The following is a 20,143-nucleotide window of genomic DNA, read 5'->3' as shown; positions in this document are numbered from 1 at the left end:
GTCTTCTGGCTAATGGGCCTGCGGACTGACAGACCTTCTGATTTCTGACTACCAGGCCTTCTGACTTATGGTCCTCCTGAAGAATAGGCCTTTTGACCAATCATCCTGTTGATTTCTGACTAACTGGTCTTCTCACTTAGGGTGTTTTCACACCTACAGTGTTAGGTCGACCCAAATTTAGATCGACCTATATTTGGTCCCGTTTGGGTTGGTGTGAAACTAAAATCGGACTCTGGTGCGCACCAAACTGGTGCGGCCAGAGGAGGTGGTCTCGGTTCGGCTCTGGCCGCACTCTGGTGCGATGCAACTGTCAGGCGAACTCGGCGAGTTTGACATTAGAGGGCTCCCGTGGAGTTTTGTTTGTGATGCAGGACAGCTGCACACTCCAACATCCTTACCTACCCGTATATACTCATCTAAAAAGCAGAGCTCTCCCCTGACTCCTCAAAACACATTGTTTTATATGGCCTACCATGTAACAGGCATTAATTACCTTGTCGGTCGTCTGTATCTGCGCCTGATGAGGATCTCATGGTACATGGTAAGAATCATTATTTATGAATTTCCCCTCGGGGATAAAAAAAAAAAAGTATCAGCGTCTCCACTGGAATCTGTATGCTTTTTTCAAGCTGTAGCTGCGCTTCATTTTCAAACACTACCGTTTGCAGATGGTTATACACACAAACAATATAGAAATGAATTTTAAGCACTATAAAAACTCGGCGTAGGCCTATTTGACTCTCCATCATCTCTGATTGAAGCAAACCGTTCTCTCGGCGCTTCCAGCTTCCAACTGAAAGTACGCTGCACGTGCTCTAGCCGTTGTCGTCATGGAAACATGACGCTCTCAAAATACTGCGGCGTTTGGTCCCGAGTGACAAAAAGCAGAGGTGAAAGGAACCGCACTAACTGCAAAATGGCAACAAAGTATTCATTTAACATTCCCAGCCGCACCAGGGTGCGCACTATCAGGTGTGAAAACACCCTTATTGTTCTTCTGATGTCTGACTAACTGGCCTTCTGGCTAATGGGCCCACTGACAATAATGTTGGCTCTAATGCCTTGATTTGAACTTTTGGGGGAACCTGTCTCAAAGTGACTTTTCTTGCAGCTGTCTGACTTCCTGATGAAAGCTCGATGCTGAAGCCTGTGAAGGTGCTTGTTTGGAGTCAACACGTCTGTGCTGTAAAAAAACAAAAATTGGTGTTTTAACTTTTCCTTTGACTCTTTCTTTGACTTCTTGGAATATTTGACGCTCTTCTTTAACTGGAAGTTAAAGTCATTATAAAGGATTTTGTGTTTTCTTTGATTATTTCTTGGTGTTTATCTCATTTAAAGCTCGGTCAGTGAACAGAGGGAGTGGAGGGAGTTTGGCCGCAGGTTGAAATCAACCCGCTGAGATCACAGCCTCTGTTCATGGGGTGGGGGTTAACTGCTCGGTCAGAACAGCCCCTCAGGGGGAGGAGTTTATAAAGTTTACCAAACACTGGTCTGTGATTGGACGCCTGGTTACACCGGTCTGTGCTGAGCAGTTTGATCCAAACCTCCTGTCGTTGTTCCCACATTTCTCCATCAATGAGCTGGAAATGTTAGTTTCTCTGTGCTGTGGGCGGAGCTTAATGACGGTCAGAGAGAGTGAAGCAGGAGGTGGAGCAGGAGGAGAACGTGGAGTCAACTTTCCTTCAAACTACAATAAGTAAAACACAGAAGCAGCTTGGATCTGCTCTGAGTCCTCGCTCTGACACGTCGTCGCCCCCTCCTGCTGAGCCTGAGTATTAGCGCTAACGCTCATCACGGCGTGGGATCTATTTTTAGATGGTTAATCAAGGTAACATGTTCACTCTTACACACTCAGCGTGATCTCCCATGGAGTGGGAGTGGGAGGCTCCTCCACCTGCAGACACCCTGTGAGCTCAGAGACCACACAGATACAGTCGGGTTTCAGTTTGAAGTCGTAACAAACGTCTGAACTATCTGACTGAAGCAGAGTTATAACTCCAGTCTTTCTGCGTTTTAAAGGAGCTAACGTGTTGTTACCTCCTGAGCTGACTCTGCCTTCCTCCTCACTCCTCCTCTCTCCTCCTCGCTCCTCCTCGCTCCTCCTCGCTCCTGCTCAGCGTTTCATTTGTCTGATTAACCAACACAGATGTTGTCACTGACACATCTGTGTGTTTCCTCTCTCAGACACCTGTACCAGCATTAAGCAGTGATTGAACACTGATTTGATCAACGTTACCTGCGCTCAGGGACTAATAATCATCTGTGGCCGGCTGCGGAGCGTCTGGATCTAATCACTGTTTTATACACACAGCAGCAGCAGCAGGTAAACATCCATCACAGACAGCGCCTGCTTCGTCCAGACTGATGGAGAAGACGAGCGATCAGAAGCAGATTCAGGAGCTAGCGTGGAGCAGGGAGCAGTAAATCATGACTTCCTGTAACTCTGAGCGCGTTTGATAAAGACAGGAGTTAGAAACAGACTTTCTGAGCTGTGTCTCTGATTCCTGCAGGATAAATGTGTTTTTGAGATTTCTATTGATTTGTGTGTTTCCTCACAAGCTGAATAGATTTACCCACAAGCGCCTGCTGCTCTCCCGTCATCACAGCCGTGTAATTGGTCTTCAGGGTCACTGTGGTTGGTGTGTGTCTGGCAGCGTGGAGCGTGCAGACTCGCCGCTTGTCGATGGACCAGGACGCTACAGTAGATTCTGTTTTTCTCGCAGCGTGTCAGAAAACAAGGAGCTGATAATGGGCGAAGAGGAGCGGCGTCGGGGTGTGGATTGGTTTTCACAGCAGCTGAACGTGGCGCTCAGAGCTGATAATGGGAAAGCCTCCTGAGGGGTAATGAAGCCGCTGACCCGCAGCGGGTTGGAGAGCCTCTCAGCGGCGTCTTCACGTCTTTAAATCACACAGAATCAGAGATTTTAGAGCCGGTTTCTTTGAGGCAGGAATCAGAGCCTGAATCACTGCTCTCACAGCCCTGTGTGCTCAGGGTCGTAGGTTAATGCTTCCTTTGTAGGCCTGATTCTGGGAAGTGGTACATTTGGGATAATGAAGCTGAAAACAGGCGCTTTGTTGTGCTGGTTTTTACGTCAGCACTGACGCTGAACACGGAGCCTTAAAATGTTCCTGCTTTTTTAATTATTCAGCGTCAGCCGTGGGAGTGGATTCAAGGATAGGGATGAAGAGGAGGAAACCTGGAGGAGAGGGTAGTGAGGCGTGTAAGCGTCTCAAAATGCTCCAACATCTTCTATTCATGGAGCCGGCACGCACAGATCGCCTCCTCATCAGCCTCCTCGTCAGCCTCCTCGTCAGCCTCCTCATCTGGTTGTAATCTGACTCCACAGTCTGCTCTTTGAGACTTTGATTCTGCAAAATTAGAGTTAAAACCAGAATCTTCATCACTTCACTTTCTGTGTTACAGTTTTTAGTGAACCAGTTATTTCTCTGCTGGTTACTGCCGCCTGTCAGCTCCTCCTTAAATCAATACCAAACTTCAAGTAAAGGTCACACAGAGAAACTTCTGTTGACGTTCAGTAGCTTTGATCCCCAGAAGTGAAAAAAAAAAACACCTCGATTTGTAATTTCATTTTTCAGTAGAAATGGAAAAAGGAAAAAAAAAAAGAGCGTACAGACTTGATCTGCAGTTAAACAGGTCAGCCGGGGTGAGACGAGGAGAACATCTCCTCTGGAAAACAAATAACTCAGTGAGGATTAATGTGGACCAACATGTTTGTGCTGCTGTTGTGTTCGGTGCACTTTCATCCCACGGCATTCTGGGTATTAACGCAACTTCATGCTCACAGCGGCGGGTGGAGCATTTGGTGCTGCTCGTTGGACACAACATTTCTGTGTCTGTTTAAGATACTTTTTCAGAGCTTCAAACACACACACACACACACACACACACACACACACACACACACACACACACACACACACACACACACACACACACACACACACACACACACACACACACACACACACACACACACACACACACACACACAGGCGTCTGCTCTAATAAGTTACCTAAGGAAAGGTCTGTTTTGCTTTTGTCTGTTTGACCCCAAACTGAGCAGCTCTACGTCTTTCCTCAGAGTCCACTGTGCTCGTTAGTTTCTGTAGTTTCTGTAGTTTCTGTAGTTTCCTTTGTTTTCTGTGGTTTCTATGGTTTCTGTAGTTTCAGTGGTTTCTGTAGTTTGGTCAGATGCTGGAGCTAAAGCCAAAGCTTTAGCCTGATAATGGGCTGTGACTCTGCCCAGCTGTGTGCGTTTCACAGACTGGAATAATCCAGAGGTCCTGAAACTTTTCAGCCCAGGCCCCCTGCAACTGACCTGACACCCCAGACGAACAGTTTCATATATCCACCACGGAAATATTTCACTAGTCCATCTGGGAAGCAGCTCTTCAGATTTGTTTTCAGAGGCAGGACTTTAAAAAAAATCAGCAGCTGGTGATTGGACGACCGTTCTGATTGACACACTCACCACGGACCAATCCACATCAAGCCACGGTATGACGTAGCTTATGTGAGCCGATGCTTCTAAGGAACAATAGATGAACAACAACAGGAACAAGAGAAACAGCTGTGAAAAAGGCGTTAGACGACTGCTCCCGTTTTTATAAATTTAACTTAAGAATCACAGGAACGCTGAGAAGTACGAACATCTGCTGACGTCACGTCTGTTCCCACAGCTCCCGCCTCTCTTCCCTGATTGGCCGGTCAGAATTTAGCCGAGTGAATTCATTGGTCATTGGAGCCTGGCAAGATGGACCTGCAGGAGTTCAGAAACTGAATCAGGCAGGTCCGTCTGCTCTGCAAGGTTACCCTGCAACAGCTGAGCCACAGACTGACTGATTTCAGTTTTGGAAAAAAAAAAAAAAAAAAAGAATTCAGTCTTTGAATCAAAAACAAAACAGACAAAAATGAACGAAAATTCCCCGAGATACATAATTTAGTTCACGCAATAGAAAATCAGATCAAAATAATATCTTTTTTTTTATATCACTTTTAAAAACAGAAGTTTGCAAAGTTTTTTAACAGTCAGGACATAAAAACAAGGAACACAAACTTTAACACTAATAGAATAAAAGTCTGAGTTCAGCTGAGACAGTCTCAGAAACTGTACTGTAGCTTCATAAAAACCCAGACTATACAAGAGCCATGCAACAGAAAATGAGACGAGAGGAGCAAATCAAAGCTAAAAACATCCATCAGAGAGAAGAAGAAACGGCAATAAAATGGGTTTGAGAGCAGAAAACAGGTCAGCATGTGTAAAAAAAACAATGTAAAGAGTGTTAATAAAATAATAAAATAATAAAATAATAATAATAATAATGATAAAATAACACACAGGAGATAAAACAATGAAAACCAACAAGACAGTAAAACCAAAGTAAGATAGAAATAAAAGAGATAGAAGATAAAAGACATGATAAAGATGCATAGATGACCTCTGTTCAAATATTGTTTTTTTAAGATAATCTGTCGCTGCTGATTCCCCCGTCATCTGGGTTTAGCTGCTTCACCATCAGAGAAATGTGGAAACCAGGTTTCACATCTCATGATGTCAAAGGTTTAACATATGAACTGGTCCCCAGTGGATCTCAGGACTGACACACAGAGACAGTCTCACACACACTGACACCTGCACGGCGTGTTGTTGGTCTGTGTGTGTGTGTGTGAAGCTGGTGAACCCGGGGAGAACACACACATGCAGGGGGAGAACATGCTAACTCCACACAGAAAGGCCCAATCTGCCTGAACTGGGATTCAAACCAGAGACCTTTGCTCTGTGAGGCAGCAGCACCAACACCTGGACCTCTGTGCAGCCCAAACTGAACCCAACCTCCATAAACAACAACAACGACAGAAATATGAAACTGTTTCTGAAATCATTTCACGACCTTCCTGCCCGTGTTTCTGGACCCCAACCTAGGAACCACTGGTCCAACCCACGACAGGATGAGGCTGGATCAGGAACTCAGAGCCACGTCAGAACCATCTCAGCTTCATGTACAGAGGAACCAGTGGGTGGCGCCACTGAGTCCACATCTTACCTGAAAACTGTTGATGCAACAGCTCTCCTCTAGGGCTCAAATAAGAGGACTGTGACCTCTTTGACCTCTTTGACCCTTTTGACCTCTTTGACCTCTGTGACCTCTATCACAAACTTCACAAATCCAATCAGTGGTGTCAGCAACCCACGGTTAGCTCCAGCTCCTCCTCTGCTCCTCCTCTGCTGGTGAGTGTGTGACAAAGCCAAGGTCCACTGTTTGATAGGAAGGTCAGCCTGCTCACACACACACACACACACACACACACACACACACACACACACACACACAGCTGTGTCTCTTGTAGGTCAGTCCAGCTGTGAGCAGATATTGCTTCTTTGTGGGTGTCCTTGCTCAAGGAGATAATCGACGCGGGGCCATCAAACGTGGAGCCACACACCCCTGTGTGTAGATACACACACACACACACACACACACGTGTAAAGTTGATTTGCAGTGCAGCTACAGGTTGGTAACCAGCTTTGGGTGTTTATGCAGGCTCCATATGAGCCATCGATCCCTTCTCCTCCACATATTGCATTATCTGACTGTTGACACTGTGTGGATGCTGTGAGAGCTTCTTGCTACTGTCTCTGAATAGCAATGGGCTCATCTCTCCTTCTCCAAAGACCTCCATAATGCATGAGGCGTGGGCCTCCTCCAGTGGATCAATCTGTGTGTGTGGAAATGTAGGAGTGTAAAGAGGTATCAAAGCCTAAACATTCGTCAAAATGTGAAAGAAGATGCAGGAAAACATCTTCTGACGTGACACCTGTTCACTTCCCCTCCAGCTCAAGAAGCAAATGACAGGAAATCCCTTTTCCTCGCTCCTGATCCAGCCAACCAAACGTCTTCAGTAAATGACATCAGTGACAGTTTCATCTGCCGCCCCTGTCCAGGAGGATCCAACAGCTCCCTGTTAATCTGGGTCCTGCTCTGCCACGTCTCCTGCTCCTCACAGTCTCCTGCTCCTCACAGGCCCCACTCACACTCACGCACCCCCTTGAATTGCCACTCTGCTCCTCTCCAGGGACACAAAGGGCCTGCAGATGCTCCAATCGACTCTAATAAATTGTGTGCAGTCAGTTCAGCTGTGCGGCTGCCAACTGGCAGAGCTGTGAACCTCCGCTTTGGGAGAGCTGGAATAAAAAGGTCTCTCTAAATGTGATTCACCTTCAGCAGCGAGTCTCTGGAAAGCTTTGTCCAGGCAGCAGTAAATGATGATCCAACATGAAAAAGGACATATATATATTTATATATATATATATACCCAGAGACAGAGAGGAGGAGGAGGAGGAGCCGTGTGATGGAAATGAAGGTTAAACAGAGTACATATAAACAGAGTCTTTCTGGCTTTAATAAAATCCATCATCCAGTTTCCTACACGCCATAAACTAAAGAGAATGAAGACAAACATGAACTGGGCCTAAAAGCTTTGGGATAAATAATGTTTTAAAGTGGTTCAATCCAAAGACCTTCACAACAGACCGGGGCACACTCACTGCCGTTCAGACAATAAACATACAGCATGACAGTCACAGCAGGTACAGGACAATGCAATTGAAGAAAAAATTAACATCATACATTATAGCGTTTCAAGACACATTTGGACAATACACAGTGTGACAACATGCTGTTTGACAAGATACAGTGTGACTAGATACAGTGTGAGGAGCTGCAGTGTAACTAAATGGAGTGTAACTAGAAGCAATGTATCTGGATGCAGTGTGACTAGATGAATTGTGACTAGATATAGTGTTACCAGGTACAGGTAGTACCAGGTAGTGTTACAGTGTGAGGAGATGCAGTGATACTTAATGCAGTGTAACTAGATGCAGTGAGACTAGATACAGTCAGACAAGATACAGCCTGACAAGAGGCAGTGTGGCTATATGCAGTGTAACAAGATGCAGTGTGAGAGGATACAGTATGACAGGATGCAGTGTGACTAGATCCAGTGAGACAAGATACAGTGTGACTAGATGCATTGTAACTAAATGCATTGCAACTTAATGCAGTGTAACTAGATGCAGTGTGAAAGGATACAGTATGACAGGATGCAGTGTGTTTAGATGCAGTGTGACTAGATGCAATGTGACTAGATGCAGTGTGACTAGATGCAGTGTTACAAGATGCAGTGTGACTCATTACAGTCCGAATAGATACAGTGTAACTTAATGCAGTGTAACTATTTACAGTCTGACTAGATGCAGTGTGACTAGAAGCAGTGTGACAGGATACAGTGTGACTAAATGCATTGTGACTAGATCAATGATAACTAGATACAGTGTTACCAGATACAGTGCTACCCACTACAGTGTGAGATACCTAATTGATACCTAATGCAGTGTGACTAGATACAATCAGACAAGAAACAGCTTGACAAGATGCATTGTGACTAGATGCAGTGTAACTGAATAGAGTGTGACTAGATGCAGTGTGACAGGATACAGTATGACAGGATGCAGTGTGACTATGTGTATTGTAACAAGATGCAGTGTGACTTGTCACAGTCTGACTAGAGGAAGTGTTACTATTTGCAGTGTAACTGAATGCAGTGCAACCATTCACAGTCTGACTAAAAGCAGTCTGATAAGATGCAGTGTAACTAAATGCAGTGTAACTTAATGCAGTGTGACTTAGAATAGTGTGACCAGTTACAGTCTGACAAGATACAGTGTAACAATATGAAGTATGACCAGCATGACAAGACGCGGTTGGTCAATACACAGTGTGATAACATAGTTTGACAACATGCAGTATGACAACATGCAGTATGACAACATGCAGTGCCTCAGATAAAGTGTGACTAGATGCAGTGTGACTAGTTTCAGTGTGACTAGTTTCAGTCTGACTAGATGCAGTGTGACTAGATGCAGTGTGACTAGATGCAGTGTGACTAGTTTCAGTCTGACTAGTTTCAGTCTGACTAGATGCAGTGTGACTAGATACAGTATGACTAGTTTCAGTGTGACTAGATGCAGTGTGACTATTTGCAGTGTGACTAGTTTCAGTCTGACTAGATGCAGTGTGACTAGATGCAGTGTGACTAGTTTCAGTGTGACTAGATGCAGTGTGACTAGATGCAGTGTGACTAGTTTCAGTGTGACTAGATGCAGTGTGACTAGTTTCAGTGTGACTAGATGCAGTGTGACTAGTTTCAGTCTGACTAGATGCAGTGTGACTAGATGCAGTGTGACTAGATGCAGTGTGACTAGTTTCAGTCTGACTAGATGCAGTGTGACTAGATACAGTATGACTAGTTTCAGTGTGACTAGATGCAGTGTGACTATTTGCAGTGTGACTAGTTTCAGTCTGACTAGATGCAGTGTGACTAGATGCAGTGTGACTAGTTTCAGTGTGACTAGATGCAGTGTGACTAGATGCAGTGTGACTAGTTTCAGTGTGACTAGATGCAGTGTGACTAGTTTCAGTGTGACTAGATGCAGTGTGACTAGTTTCAGTCTGACTAGATGCAGTGTGACTAGATGCAGTGTGACTAGATGCAGTGTGACTAGTTTCAGTCTGACTAGATGCAGTGTGACTATTTGCAGTGTGACTAGTTTCAGTCTGACTAGATGCAGTGTGACTAGATGCAGTGTGACTAGTTTCAGTCTGACTAGATGCAGTGTGACTATTTGCAGTGTGACTAGTTTCAGTCTGACTAGATGGAGTGTGACTATTTGCAGTGTGACTAGTTTCAGTCTGACTAGATGCAGTGTGGCTAGATGCAGTATGACTAGTTTCAGTCTGACTAGATGCAGTGTGACTAGATGCAGTGTAACGTAATGCAGTGTTATTAGATACAGTTTGATGAGTTTAAATGTGAGAAGATACATTGTGAACAGATGCAGTGCGATTAGATACAGTTTGTCAAATCTCAGTGTGACAATATACTGACATTATAAGCCACAACAGTACGGTTTAGTAGAGACTGAAGTTGTTTGACATGATATGATGGGATAGTTTGACTAAGTTGATACATAACTTAATGATAAGACATGGCAGGTGAGGAACAGACTGTCTGGATCAGTCTTTGATGGATTTTGATCTGACAAAGGATGGATTCAGAGTAACACAGAGCAGTGCAGTACATTATGGTACGGTACACTACACTACATCATGATGTGACACGGCATGGTGTTTAATGGCACAATACAGTATTCAACAGGGCATGATCTGACAGGTAGAATATGGCACAGTTTATGATATATAAGATTTTTATTTTATTTCCCATAAGTCAGAGATAATAAACCGATGGACTGTATTTATATTTCAGTGTAAAGAAAGAATGTGACGTATCTCTGATGAGCTGACACAGTAACAGGTTCATACTTTCATGGTTATCTAGCATCACATGTCCTCCACTTGTTGTATCTGTTGAGTTTGTTGAAGCCGTCACTCTGTCTGCCATGCTACAGACGCTCCACCTTATTTATCCTGGAACAAATGGGCCGATGAGGCCCCCGCAGCAGCCCCTGCAGCAGCCCCCGCAGCAGCCCCTGCAGCAGCCCCTGCAGCAGCCCCTGTTGCAGATTTACTCCATGCAGAGCCCAAGCTGTTAGAGACAGAGCTGAATATAAAGGGCTGCATACACAGATCTCCAGAGACTGTTATATTTGTCACTCAGCTCTGCGGGATCGGCCTGTTTATCATCAGGCGTCTCTGGAAAAAGGCTGAGCCCTCTGCCAGGCTCGCCGTGCCCCGTCGCTGCCGGCACCAGCACAGGAAATTGAAAGCCACTTGTTGTTGGAGGGCTTTCTGGAGGAGGTGGAGGAGGTGGATGATGGAGTGTGGTATGGGCATATGGCTGAGTGGTGGAGGGATCACATTTCCTCCTGACTGTAGGAAACTCAGAGAGGAGGGGGAGAAGGATGGACGCAGGGAGCTACTCTGAGGCAGACTCCTTTAGGATTCAGAGCCAGTCTTCAAGGTCGGTGCAGCACAGAAACACCTGACGGAGAAGTCCGCCTCCTTCAGGGTTTCTGTCCCAGAAACAAGGAGGGAAACGTGAAAGAAGATCACTGAGCAAGGTCAAGGCTTGCACATTGGTTAAAACATGTTTAAACCATGATGATTTGATATGAATTCAGAGTTTAGCGTTTTGGAGAATAAATGCTCTCGTGCTCTGAGGGAAACTGAGAAATGAGGTTTAACTGGACTCATTTATCACCTGCTGAGTTCCCTACACCTCTCCCAGCGCTGTGTCTGTTTACATGTACAGATCTACCCACATCCTGTGAACTCCTCTGAGGCTCAGATCCATACTTTCAGACGGACTGTAGAGGAGTCAGGGAGGTGCCACCCAGAGGAGGAGGAGAGAGGAGGCTCATGTGGAGGAATGGGGTGAAAAATGTGAGATAAAAAGAAATAAAATAAGATGAAAGAAAAGAACAAAAGGCATGATGGGCACATGAGGAGAGGGATGAAAGGGAGGGAGGAGGAGGAGGAGGAGGAGGAGGAGGAGGAGGGAGCAGGAGGAGGTCAGAGCTGGTGCTGAAATCAGAGACTGGAAGTGAAGAGCTGTGAGAATAGAAGCAATTTGCATCACTGCTCCACTGAGCTTTCCAGTGCCTTTCATTTACCCCCTCACTCCTCCACCACCACCCCCCACCCAAAGCCAGGCCAGTGCACCCCCCCCACCCATCCCCATCATCGCCTCCAGCAGCTCACCACACCATCACAGCTCTCCAACAGGAACACCAGCTCCAAGGGAGAGAGGGAAGAGACGTAAACAGAGCTCAGAGTTTGGACCTCAGAGTCCTCTCTCCTTCTCTCCTCCTCTCCTCCTCTCCTTCTCTCCTTCTCTCCTTCTCTCCTCCTCTCCTTCTCTCCTCCTCTCCTCCTCTCCTCCTCTCCTTCTCTCCTTCTCTCCTTCTCTCCTTCTCTCCTTCTCTCCTTCTCCTCTGAACCGCTTCTTTATCTTCTCAGTCTTGCTGTCTTGTCTTCCTTCCCATCCTCAGCTCAATGTTTATCCTCCTTGATGTGACCTATAGAAAGAGAAGGAGTCGCATGTTGTTCATGCTGATGTTTAAGTCAGCAGAGCCTCTGGTGGAGATCTAAAGTAAGACTTCTGCTCCTCAGCGGTCAACCATAAAGTGGAACTTCTTTTTTCCTGTTTTTGCATCTATTACATGTTTTTTTAAAGAGGGGTCTGTTTTTTCTCCACATTTTAGGACACAGTAATTTAAAGTAACAAAGCTGGATGTTGGTACTAAACCTGTGCAGATGTTCAGACCTCTCCTCGTTTATCTGCTGTGGAAATCTCTGAATCTTTCTGCAAACAGCTCAAAGAGACTTGGAGATCTGCATGAGATTGACTGAAATGATGAGGCCTCAAACACCAAGCTCCGCCCACTGACAGGCCTCCAGAGGGCCGGCCAATCAGAGGGGAGGGGGTTAGAGGAGCCTCTGTTTCAGACAGAAGCTAAAATAAAGGGTTTGATCACACTCCTTAGTGAGAAAACAGTTTTTTTAATCTGTAAATCATGTGACTGGTGTATATTAATTTTAAATGAGCTAATAATTTTTAACATAATCAGTCATGTGATTGCTTTGTGATCGTTGTGAACCTGCCCAGGAACTGCAGATGGAAATTAGCATTTGCTAAATCTGGTACAAAGCATCTTTTCTGTTGAGAGATTAATGTATTTGTTCATGATCTCTGTCAAATAAATCAATAAATGAAAAATAAAATAATGTAAAGACCCTGCAGGCATCGCAGAGACACAGAATAAAACCTTAAAAAAAACTATGTCAGCAAAGTAACAGCCACATTAACAAAACCAACGAAGAAGAAAAATGCGGCACGGTTTCGTTCAGACGGCAGTTTGACGCCATTTTCCAAACAAACAGGAAGTCCTCCACAGGAAGTGGACTGGAGATTTAAACATGACAGTTATGTGCTGTCACACAGGAAGTGACCATTCTCTGACCAATCAACAGTCTGCAGCGTCTCTAGCTCCACCTGCTGGGGTCACATCAGCCTGTCTGACACCCCAACAGAAGGAACCATAAAGTGGGGCGGTACAGGTCAGTAATCTGAGGACCTGTCCTGGTTTTAGTCAAAGGAAACGCCAAGAAATGTGACAAACGGATCTGAACTGCTTGGTGGAAACGGGGCTTCGGAGTCGACCTGGCAGCTAAACTTCAGTCCCCAAACTTCCTCTCTGCCTGTTTCTGGATGACCTGGAGGTTAACCAGCGGGGTCTGCTCTGACCACATGGCGTCTGTCGTCTCTGGGCTCAGTAACTCTCCTCCTGGTAATAACCTGGCGATGGTGGTCTGAAGCAGTCGACGCTCTGCGCCTGAGATGATCGACATGTTGGCACTGACCACACAGACCACCCTGTGAGTTTGTGAATTTGTTCTGGTGGTAGCAGACTTGTTGGGGTAATGTTCCCGCTGTGTTGATGGAGGTTAATGATGTCATCAGTGCTGCTGTAGGGGCGTGGCCTGCACAGGGTCTGAGCCTGTGTTTCAGGGAGTAAGAAGGTAAAGAAGGAAATGTTGACTCAGCTGTTCCCATCCTCTGAAGACCTCTGAAAACAATCTGTGTTTGTAAATCCTCCTGGTGGTCAGATTATGAAACACTCAGAGTGTAATCTACAGTCTGACGTGGCGCTGGGACTCTGACGGTTTGGGGCCTGGAGTCCTGACTGACCCGGATCACCCTGTGACAGTAGCACTGTCTGGATCTTTGACGCTGTCTGAGGAAGCCGCCCACGCACCGGCTCAGGCTGTGAAATGTTCCCTTTGTGTTATAAAACCAAAAAAGTGAAGTTTGCAGGAGTTCCTCTGGGAGCACATCGTGTGGCGTGCGTGGGCTGAGCTCGGTCCGTGTTGTGAGATCATCATGCAGTTCTGACGCTGAGGGTTCAGGGGGGAGGGACACACGGACACGCAGAGTCCAGACCAGTTCATCTAAGATTAGACTGTTAGTGTACCCAGGTCAGCCTGCAGCAACGAGGAACTAACACTTTCAGATGCTCTGATCTGAGAATTGATCAGATTAAACTGAACTTTACAAAGATTAGAAATTAAAACAGAAGGCAGAAAATCACAACACAATAAGGTCCAGAGTCCAGCTCCACTCTGTGTTGGTTGAAACTTTGATGGGAGCAGAAAGACATCTGTTTTCACGTCTGAAAACTCCTCACAGATTAAAGTAAGGAGCAGTAATTTAGGGGTGATGAGCCTGCAGGAAGAAGCTGAGCGGGTGGTGGCGCTGTGGGTCTGTACGGTGCAGGTGTGTTTCCTGTGAGCCCACCATGGTTAAATGTTTGGTCTCTACTGTCAGAGGAGCTGTTTTCCTCGTGTTGATCCATGAACTGATCCGTTGAAGGTGGAGGCGTCTCGTTCTGCTTTGACTGAGGGAACATGAGCGCAGCAGGAAGTGTGTGTGGAGCTAATGGCTCCTCACACACGCCGCAGCCTGAGCGTTGGGTCATAACGATGATAACTCTGTTTCCTCAGCGCAGCACACTCCTCTACATTAACATCACTCTTCCTGCATCCTTCCCTGTCTCCTTCCCTCCTCTCCTCACTCACCCCCATCTCTCCTCCCTGACGTAGTTTATGAACTGATGCTCATTATGATCCCTGTTATGACAGCCCCGCTGCACTTACATGCTCACAGCCCTGTGCAGTTATTCTGGAGATTTACAGCCTCCTCCTCCCCCTCCTCCTCCTCCTCCTCCTCGCACAGAGAGGAGGAGGAGGAGGAGGAGGAGGAGGAGGAGGAGGGGATCTTTATGTTCCCTGTAAACTAGCCTCAGCTCCTCCACGGAGCCCTAACCACAGAGTAAAGCCTGAGCAGTAACTCTCTCTCAGGGACGGCGATGGAAACAGTCGCTCAGTTTGATGCGAACACCCCACGCTGCACGCCACCGTCTCACTTCCTGTTCACCGTCAGGTTTCTCCACACCTTCTTCTTCTGCAGAGGACTTCATGAAGAGCTGTGGAGGATTGTGAATATGTCAGAGCGGCTGATGGCTCCAACAAAAGGGACTCATGACGAGTGTTTCTCAGCGTGACATGAAGGATCAGGCTCCTGCTCTCTGACCCTGACACGATCAGTAGTTTTTACACGTCGTCTCTTTCCTGTGATCTCTGAGATTAGAAACAAACACGGTTGGGACAGCTGCTCAGATGTGGTGCAGAAATGTTTTTTAGTGGAGAATCTGTGTATGATGACGGTTTGTGTTTACGTCATAAAACAGAGATAAATATCCAGGGATCTCCTGAACCAAAGTTCCTCTTTCAGCGCTTTTAGAAACAATGTTTCATCAGCGAATGAAGGAGCGTCCAGTAACGAGGTGGTCGCTCTGATCAGACTCTCAGCAGGGTGAGTGCTGACAGCGCCAACAGGAAGAGGGGAAGATGTGCGCTGTAAGCCTGGATCATAGTCTGTATATAGAGTGGACAGTGTGGCTCCGTCAGTTATCCTTGTACGGTTTTTAGGCCTAAATTCCTCCGTCCCAGGAGCAGACATTGAAGCAGTTTGCAGCCAGAGTCTGTGCAGTAGAGACTGTGAGGGATTCTGGGAGAATCTGAGTGGAGCTGGGTGACAAAAATAATAATTATTGTTTTTCTTTTTAGAGTCTAATCACTTCCTGACTCTACCTCCAGACATATTTTACAATCCCTGAAAAAAATACACGAGAATGTCAGCTGTCAATCATCGTTAAACATTACGTAAAACCTCATTTTTAACCTCGTATAACTAATGAAAACAAAACTTTTCAGAAAAAAGAGGACTTGGATACAAGACAGCCAAATGATATCTTCAAATCACCACAACAATCAGACGTGAGAAACATTTCTACCAGGTGGATTAATTTTTTAAAGTTTGACCACAGCCCATCTGGAATGACTGGGAGATGGATTTTTAAACCTATACTGCAGCCAGCCACCAGGGGGAGCAGTCTTTGTGTGATGTCCACTTTTTTACGTTGAGTTTACTTAAAAATATTGAGAAAACTGGTTGCCTTAAAAAGAATTAAGTAAAGTATAGCGAAAACTCGAGTGAATAAAGTTTAAGTTTTTATTTACAACAAACTCAATTCCAAGTTTAACTTAAGAGCTTTTGCAGTTTTTTTGCATCATGTTTAAACTTAAAATTTTAAGTCCATTGTGTTAAATGAAAAGTTGATTTAATTATAATAATCAAATTAAGTCAGAGCTAAGACAATTTAATATTTTCTATATATAGCTGTTGCTGCAGTAGAAAAGTGTAAATAACATTAAGAGCAAATCAAATTTGATGTTTTTATTCTTTTTTATTTCAGAAGTTTTAACTGTAAACAATAACTTGAGAAGTTAAAGAAAATAACACCTTAATTTACAAATCCCTGAGAGTTTTTAGATTTCCAGCCTCTCTGTTTATGACCTGACATGATGATGATGATGATGATGATGAGGAGGAGGAGGAAATAGCGTTACCTGACTCAACGACCTGTAACATAAAGCTAAAACTTTGACTTAAACTCATTCACACATTCGACTGTGTCTTCCCTTTTTTGAAGTGAAATCAAACTTTATTGATCTCAGTTTATTTTGAGTAAATCTTTTATCCTGACACAGAGTCTGGGTTTACAGCAGCTGGAGCTTTTTCTGTGAGATCACAGCTGAAAGTAAATACCTGATGTTTTGAGTATCGACCAATCAGAAACAGGTGATGGAGCAGCTTTGATTTCCTCAGGAAGAAGATCAGGTTTTAGGTTTCATCAGACAAAGGAGCCTCGTCACTGCTGACGCCACGCAGCTGTAATCCTGTGTGTGTGTGTGTGTGTGTGTGTGTGTGTGTGTGTGTGTGTGTGTGTGTGTGTGTCTGTGAGGTGGAGAAGCCTCTCCTCTGTGTCTGCTTCAGAGCAGATCGTCCGTTTGATGCCGGGCGCTGACGGCGTCAGTGGAGCTGCTTCAGAGGAGCTACATGGCAACAAGCATCTCTCCATCCACAGAGCCCAGCCTGTAGGAGAGCGCTGAGCGTTACATAACCACGAGCAGGGACTGAGGCGTGGGGAAGGAGGCACGTGCAGCCGGTGATCCTGTGGAGCAGCTCGGAGCAGCTCGGAGCAGCACGGAGCAGCACGGAGCCAGCCTCTCAGAGAGCTCAGCAGGTGTTTGTTGACTTCATTTCTCCACCTGAGAGGAGCCGAGCTGCAGCAGCTTCCTCCTCCTCTGATGAGAAACCCTCTGCCTTATCTGTGGAAATGAAACATCACATCAGGCTTTCCCATCAGCCCCGGAGTCTGTTTGCTAAATAACCAGCTCCAGCTTTTACTACACCTGTTTAAAATAGACCATCCAGGACCTGCACCAGGTTTGACCGTGGACCACCTGGAGTCTGTTCCAGGTCAAGTTACAGAGACAGACAGGACACAAACAACACCAACACCATGACAAAACCTGTTAGAGGAGGGGAGCTGCTCCTGTTCCTCTGACTCCTTCAGTCCAGATCCCAGGAGCAGCGAGACGTCAGCGAGACGTCAGCGAGACGCCAGCGAGACGCCAGCGAGACGCCAGCGAGACGTCAGCGAGACGTCAGCGAGACGTCAGGGAGACGTCAGCGAGACGTCAGGGAGACGTCAGCGAGACGTCAGCGAGACGTCAGCGAGACGTCAGATCTGTAGCCCACAGGCGTTTTCAAAATGCATGTTCAGGAAGAGGATGAGCCAGTCCTGACGAGAAATTAAAGTTCCCCAGGACAGAAACTTCTTCAAACTAACTTCTCCAGCATCAGCTGTTCACAAACAGTGAGGTGTGGTCGGAGCCACACCTCACTGAGCCGCACGGCGTCTGATTGCTGGCTCCGCCCCCTCGTCCTGTCCCAGATTCAGCATCAGGGAGTTTCACTGGTAGTGATCAAACTGCTCTAAACCTGTGTGAAATATTCACCTACTGAGTGTGTTTCAGCTGTGTGTGTTTCAGCTGTGTGTGTCTGATAGTGTTCTGAGTAATGACATCACGCTGTGGTCCTCACATGACGAATGTTTGTGTCGTCATCATGTGACCTCACAGCTGAAGCCGTGTGGTTTGAGAGATTATCAGGAGGAGGCGTCCTCAGGGTCACTGACTCCTTTCTATAAGTCAGACGTTCACGGTGGCTTCAACGGCTCAGCGCTGTCTGTGTGTGACTTGAAGAGATGTGAGGAGATGGTTTCCTGTCCTGCTCCTGGAGGAGGAGGAGGAGGAGAAACTGGGTGACTCTGTGATCTGAGCCATACATGAGGAGGCCGTTTCAGAAACGAGACTTAATCCCAGAAACACAGCAGCTGCTGAGCAGACAGAGGGAGGAGGAGACAGAGTGAGGAGGAGACAGAGGGAGGAGGAGACAGAGTGAGGAGGAGACAGAGGGTGGAGGAGACAGAGCGAGGAGGAGACAGAGCGAGGAGGAGACAGAGCGAGGAGGAGACAGAGTGAGGAGCAGACAGAGTGAGGAGGAGACAGAGTGAGGAGGAGACAGAGCGAGGAGGAGACAGAGCGAGGAGGAGACAGAGTGAGGAGGAGACAGAGTGAGGAGGAGACAGAGCGAGTCGGAGACAGAGCGAGGAGGAGACAGAGCGAGGAGGAGACAGAGCGAGGAGGAGACAGAGGGTGGAGGAGTCAGAGGGTGGAGGAGTCAGAGTGAGGAGGAGACAGAGCGAGGAGGAGACAGAGCGAGGAGGAGACAGAGTGAGGAGGAGACAGAGGGTGGAGGAGTCAGAGTGAGGAGGAGACAGAGCGAGGAGGAGACAGAGCGAGGAGGAGACAGAGCGAGGAGGAGACAGAGCGAGGAGGAGACAGAGCGAGGAGGAGACAGAGCGAGAAGGAGACAGAGTGAGGAGGAGACAGAGCGAGAAGGAGACAGAGCGAGGAGGAGACAGAGCGAGGAGGAGACAGAGCGAGAAGGAGACAGAGCGAGGAGGAGACAGAGCGAGGAGCAGACAGTGCGAGGAGGAGACAGAGCGAGGAGGAGACAGAGGGTGGAGGAGACAGAGGGAGGAGGAGACAGAGGGAGGAGGAGACAGAGCAAGGAGAAGACAGAGTGAGGAGCAGACAGAGCGAGGAGGAGACAGAGTGAGGAGGAGACAGAGCGAGGAGGAGACGCTCGCTGAAAGAGATCCTGGAGGTGATGGAGGTTATTTTCATTTGTCAGGAACACGCTCCCTCTGCTCCCTCTGCTCCTCTGCTCCTCGTCTGTCTGACAAACACAGGAACACACCACACACACATTTTAAATCATATATTAACAGGCACACACACACACACACACACACACACACACACACACACACACACACACACACACACACACACACACACACACACACACTCAGACGAACCATCTGTCTCTGATCCAGACTCTAAGACTCTCTGTCTTCATGTGTCTATAAAAAGGCGGATGTTTCCTTTAGCTCTGCTCAGGTTTTGGCCTGTGGCTCCTCGTTTGCTTTTTAGCTTCATCCAATATTCAGAGCTGGCCTGGTCCAATCTGAGCGCGTGCAGAAGTCGAACAGAGTGTGTAACGTGGTTGCTGTGTGTGTAACCCTCTTCTTCTTTTTTTATCCCTCTCTTCTCCTCCTCCTCCTCCTCCTCCTCCTCCTGCTCTGTCCTCCTCTGCTCCCTGTGCACTTACAGGACTACACGTTGACGATGTACTTCCAGCAGGCGTGGCGAGACAAGCGGCTGTCGTACTCTGAGATCCCGCTCAACCTGACCTTAGATAACCGCGTGGCCGACCAGCTCTGGGTCCCTGACACCTACTTCCTCAACGACAAGAAGTCGTTTGTCCACGGCGTCACCGTGAAGAACAGGATGATCCGCCTGCACCCCGACGGTACCGTCCTGTACGGTCTGAGGTGAGATCTTAATCTCTACACACCATGAGCTGCTGCTCTGAACGCCATCACAGCCTCGGCGTTTCTCCAGCTGCAGGCGGCGGTCAGACACAGCCGGCGCCATCAGCTCCTCGTGCATCATTTTACTCACATGTTGTTTAACTGAAATATAATCCACCTCCACCTGATCAGGACAAACTTCCTGCTCACACACCCACCCTCCATCAGCGCTGCGTGCTCCTGCTCAGAGCCCAGGACTC

At 46.9% G+C, this 20,143-nt stretch overlaps 1 protein-coding gene across 1 annotated transcript in view; it reads left to right on the top strand.

The window, feature by feature from the left end:
- gabrb2b (gamma-aminobutyric acid type A receptor subunit beta2b) overlaps positions 1–20,143 on the top strand; it is an 84,079-nt gene that overhangs the window by 18,590 nt on the left and 45,346 nt on the right. The window contains exon 4 of the mRNA XM_074672069.1: positions 19,684–19,904. Within this exon, the coding sequence (XP_074528170.1) occupies positions 19,684–19,904 (221 nt within the window). The remainder of the gene's footprint in view (positions 1–19,683; positions 19,905–20,143) is intronic.

This window comes from Halichoeres trimaculatus, unplaced genomic scaffold, assembly GCF_033239565.1.
Source record: "Halichoeres trimaculatus isolate MK-OKI-2021-1 unplaced genomic scaffold, fHalTri1.1 fHalTri1_scaffold_6, whole genome shotgun sequence".
Taxonomy (NCBI): Eukaryota; Metazoa; Chordata; class Actinopteri; order Labriformes; family Labridae; genus Halichoeres; species Halichoeres trimaculatus.
This window is presented reverse-complemented; position numbering and strand designations above follow the sequence as displayed.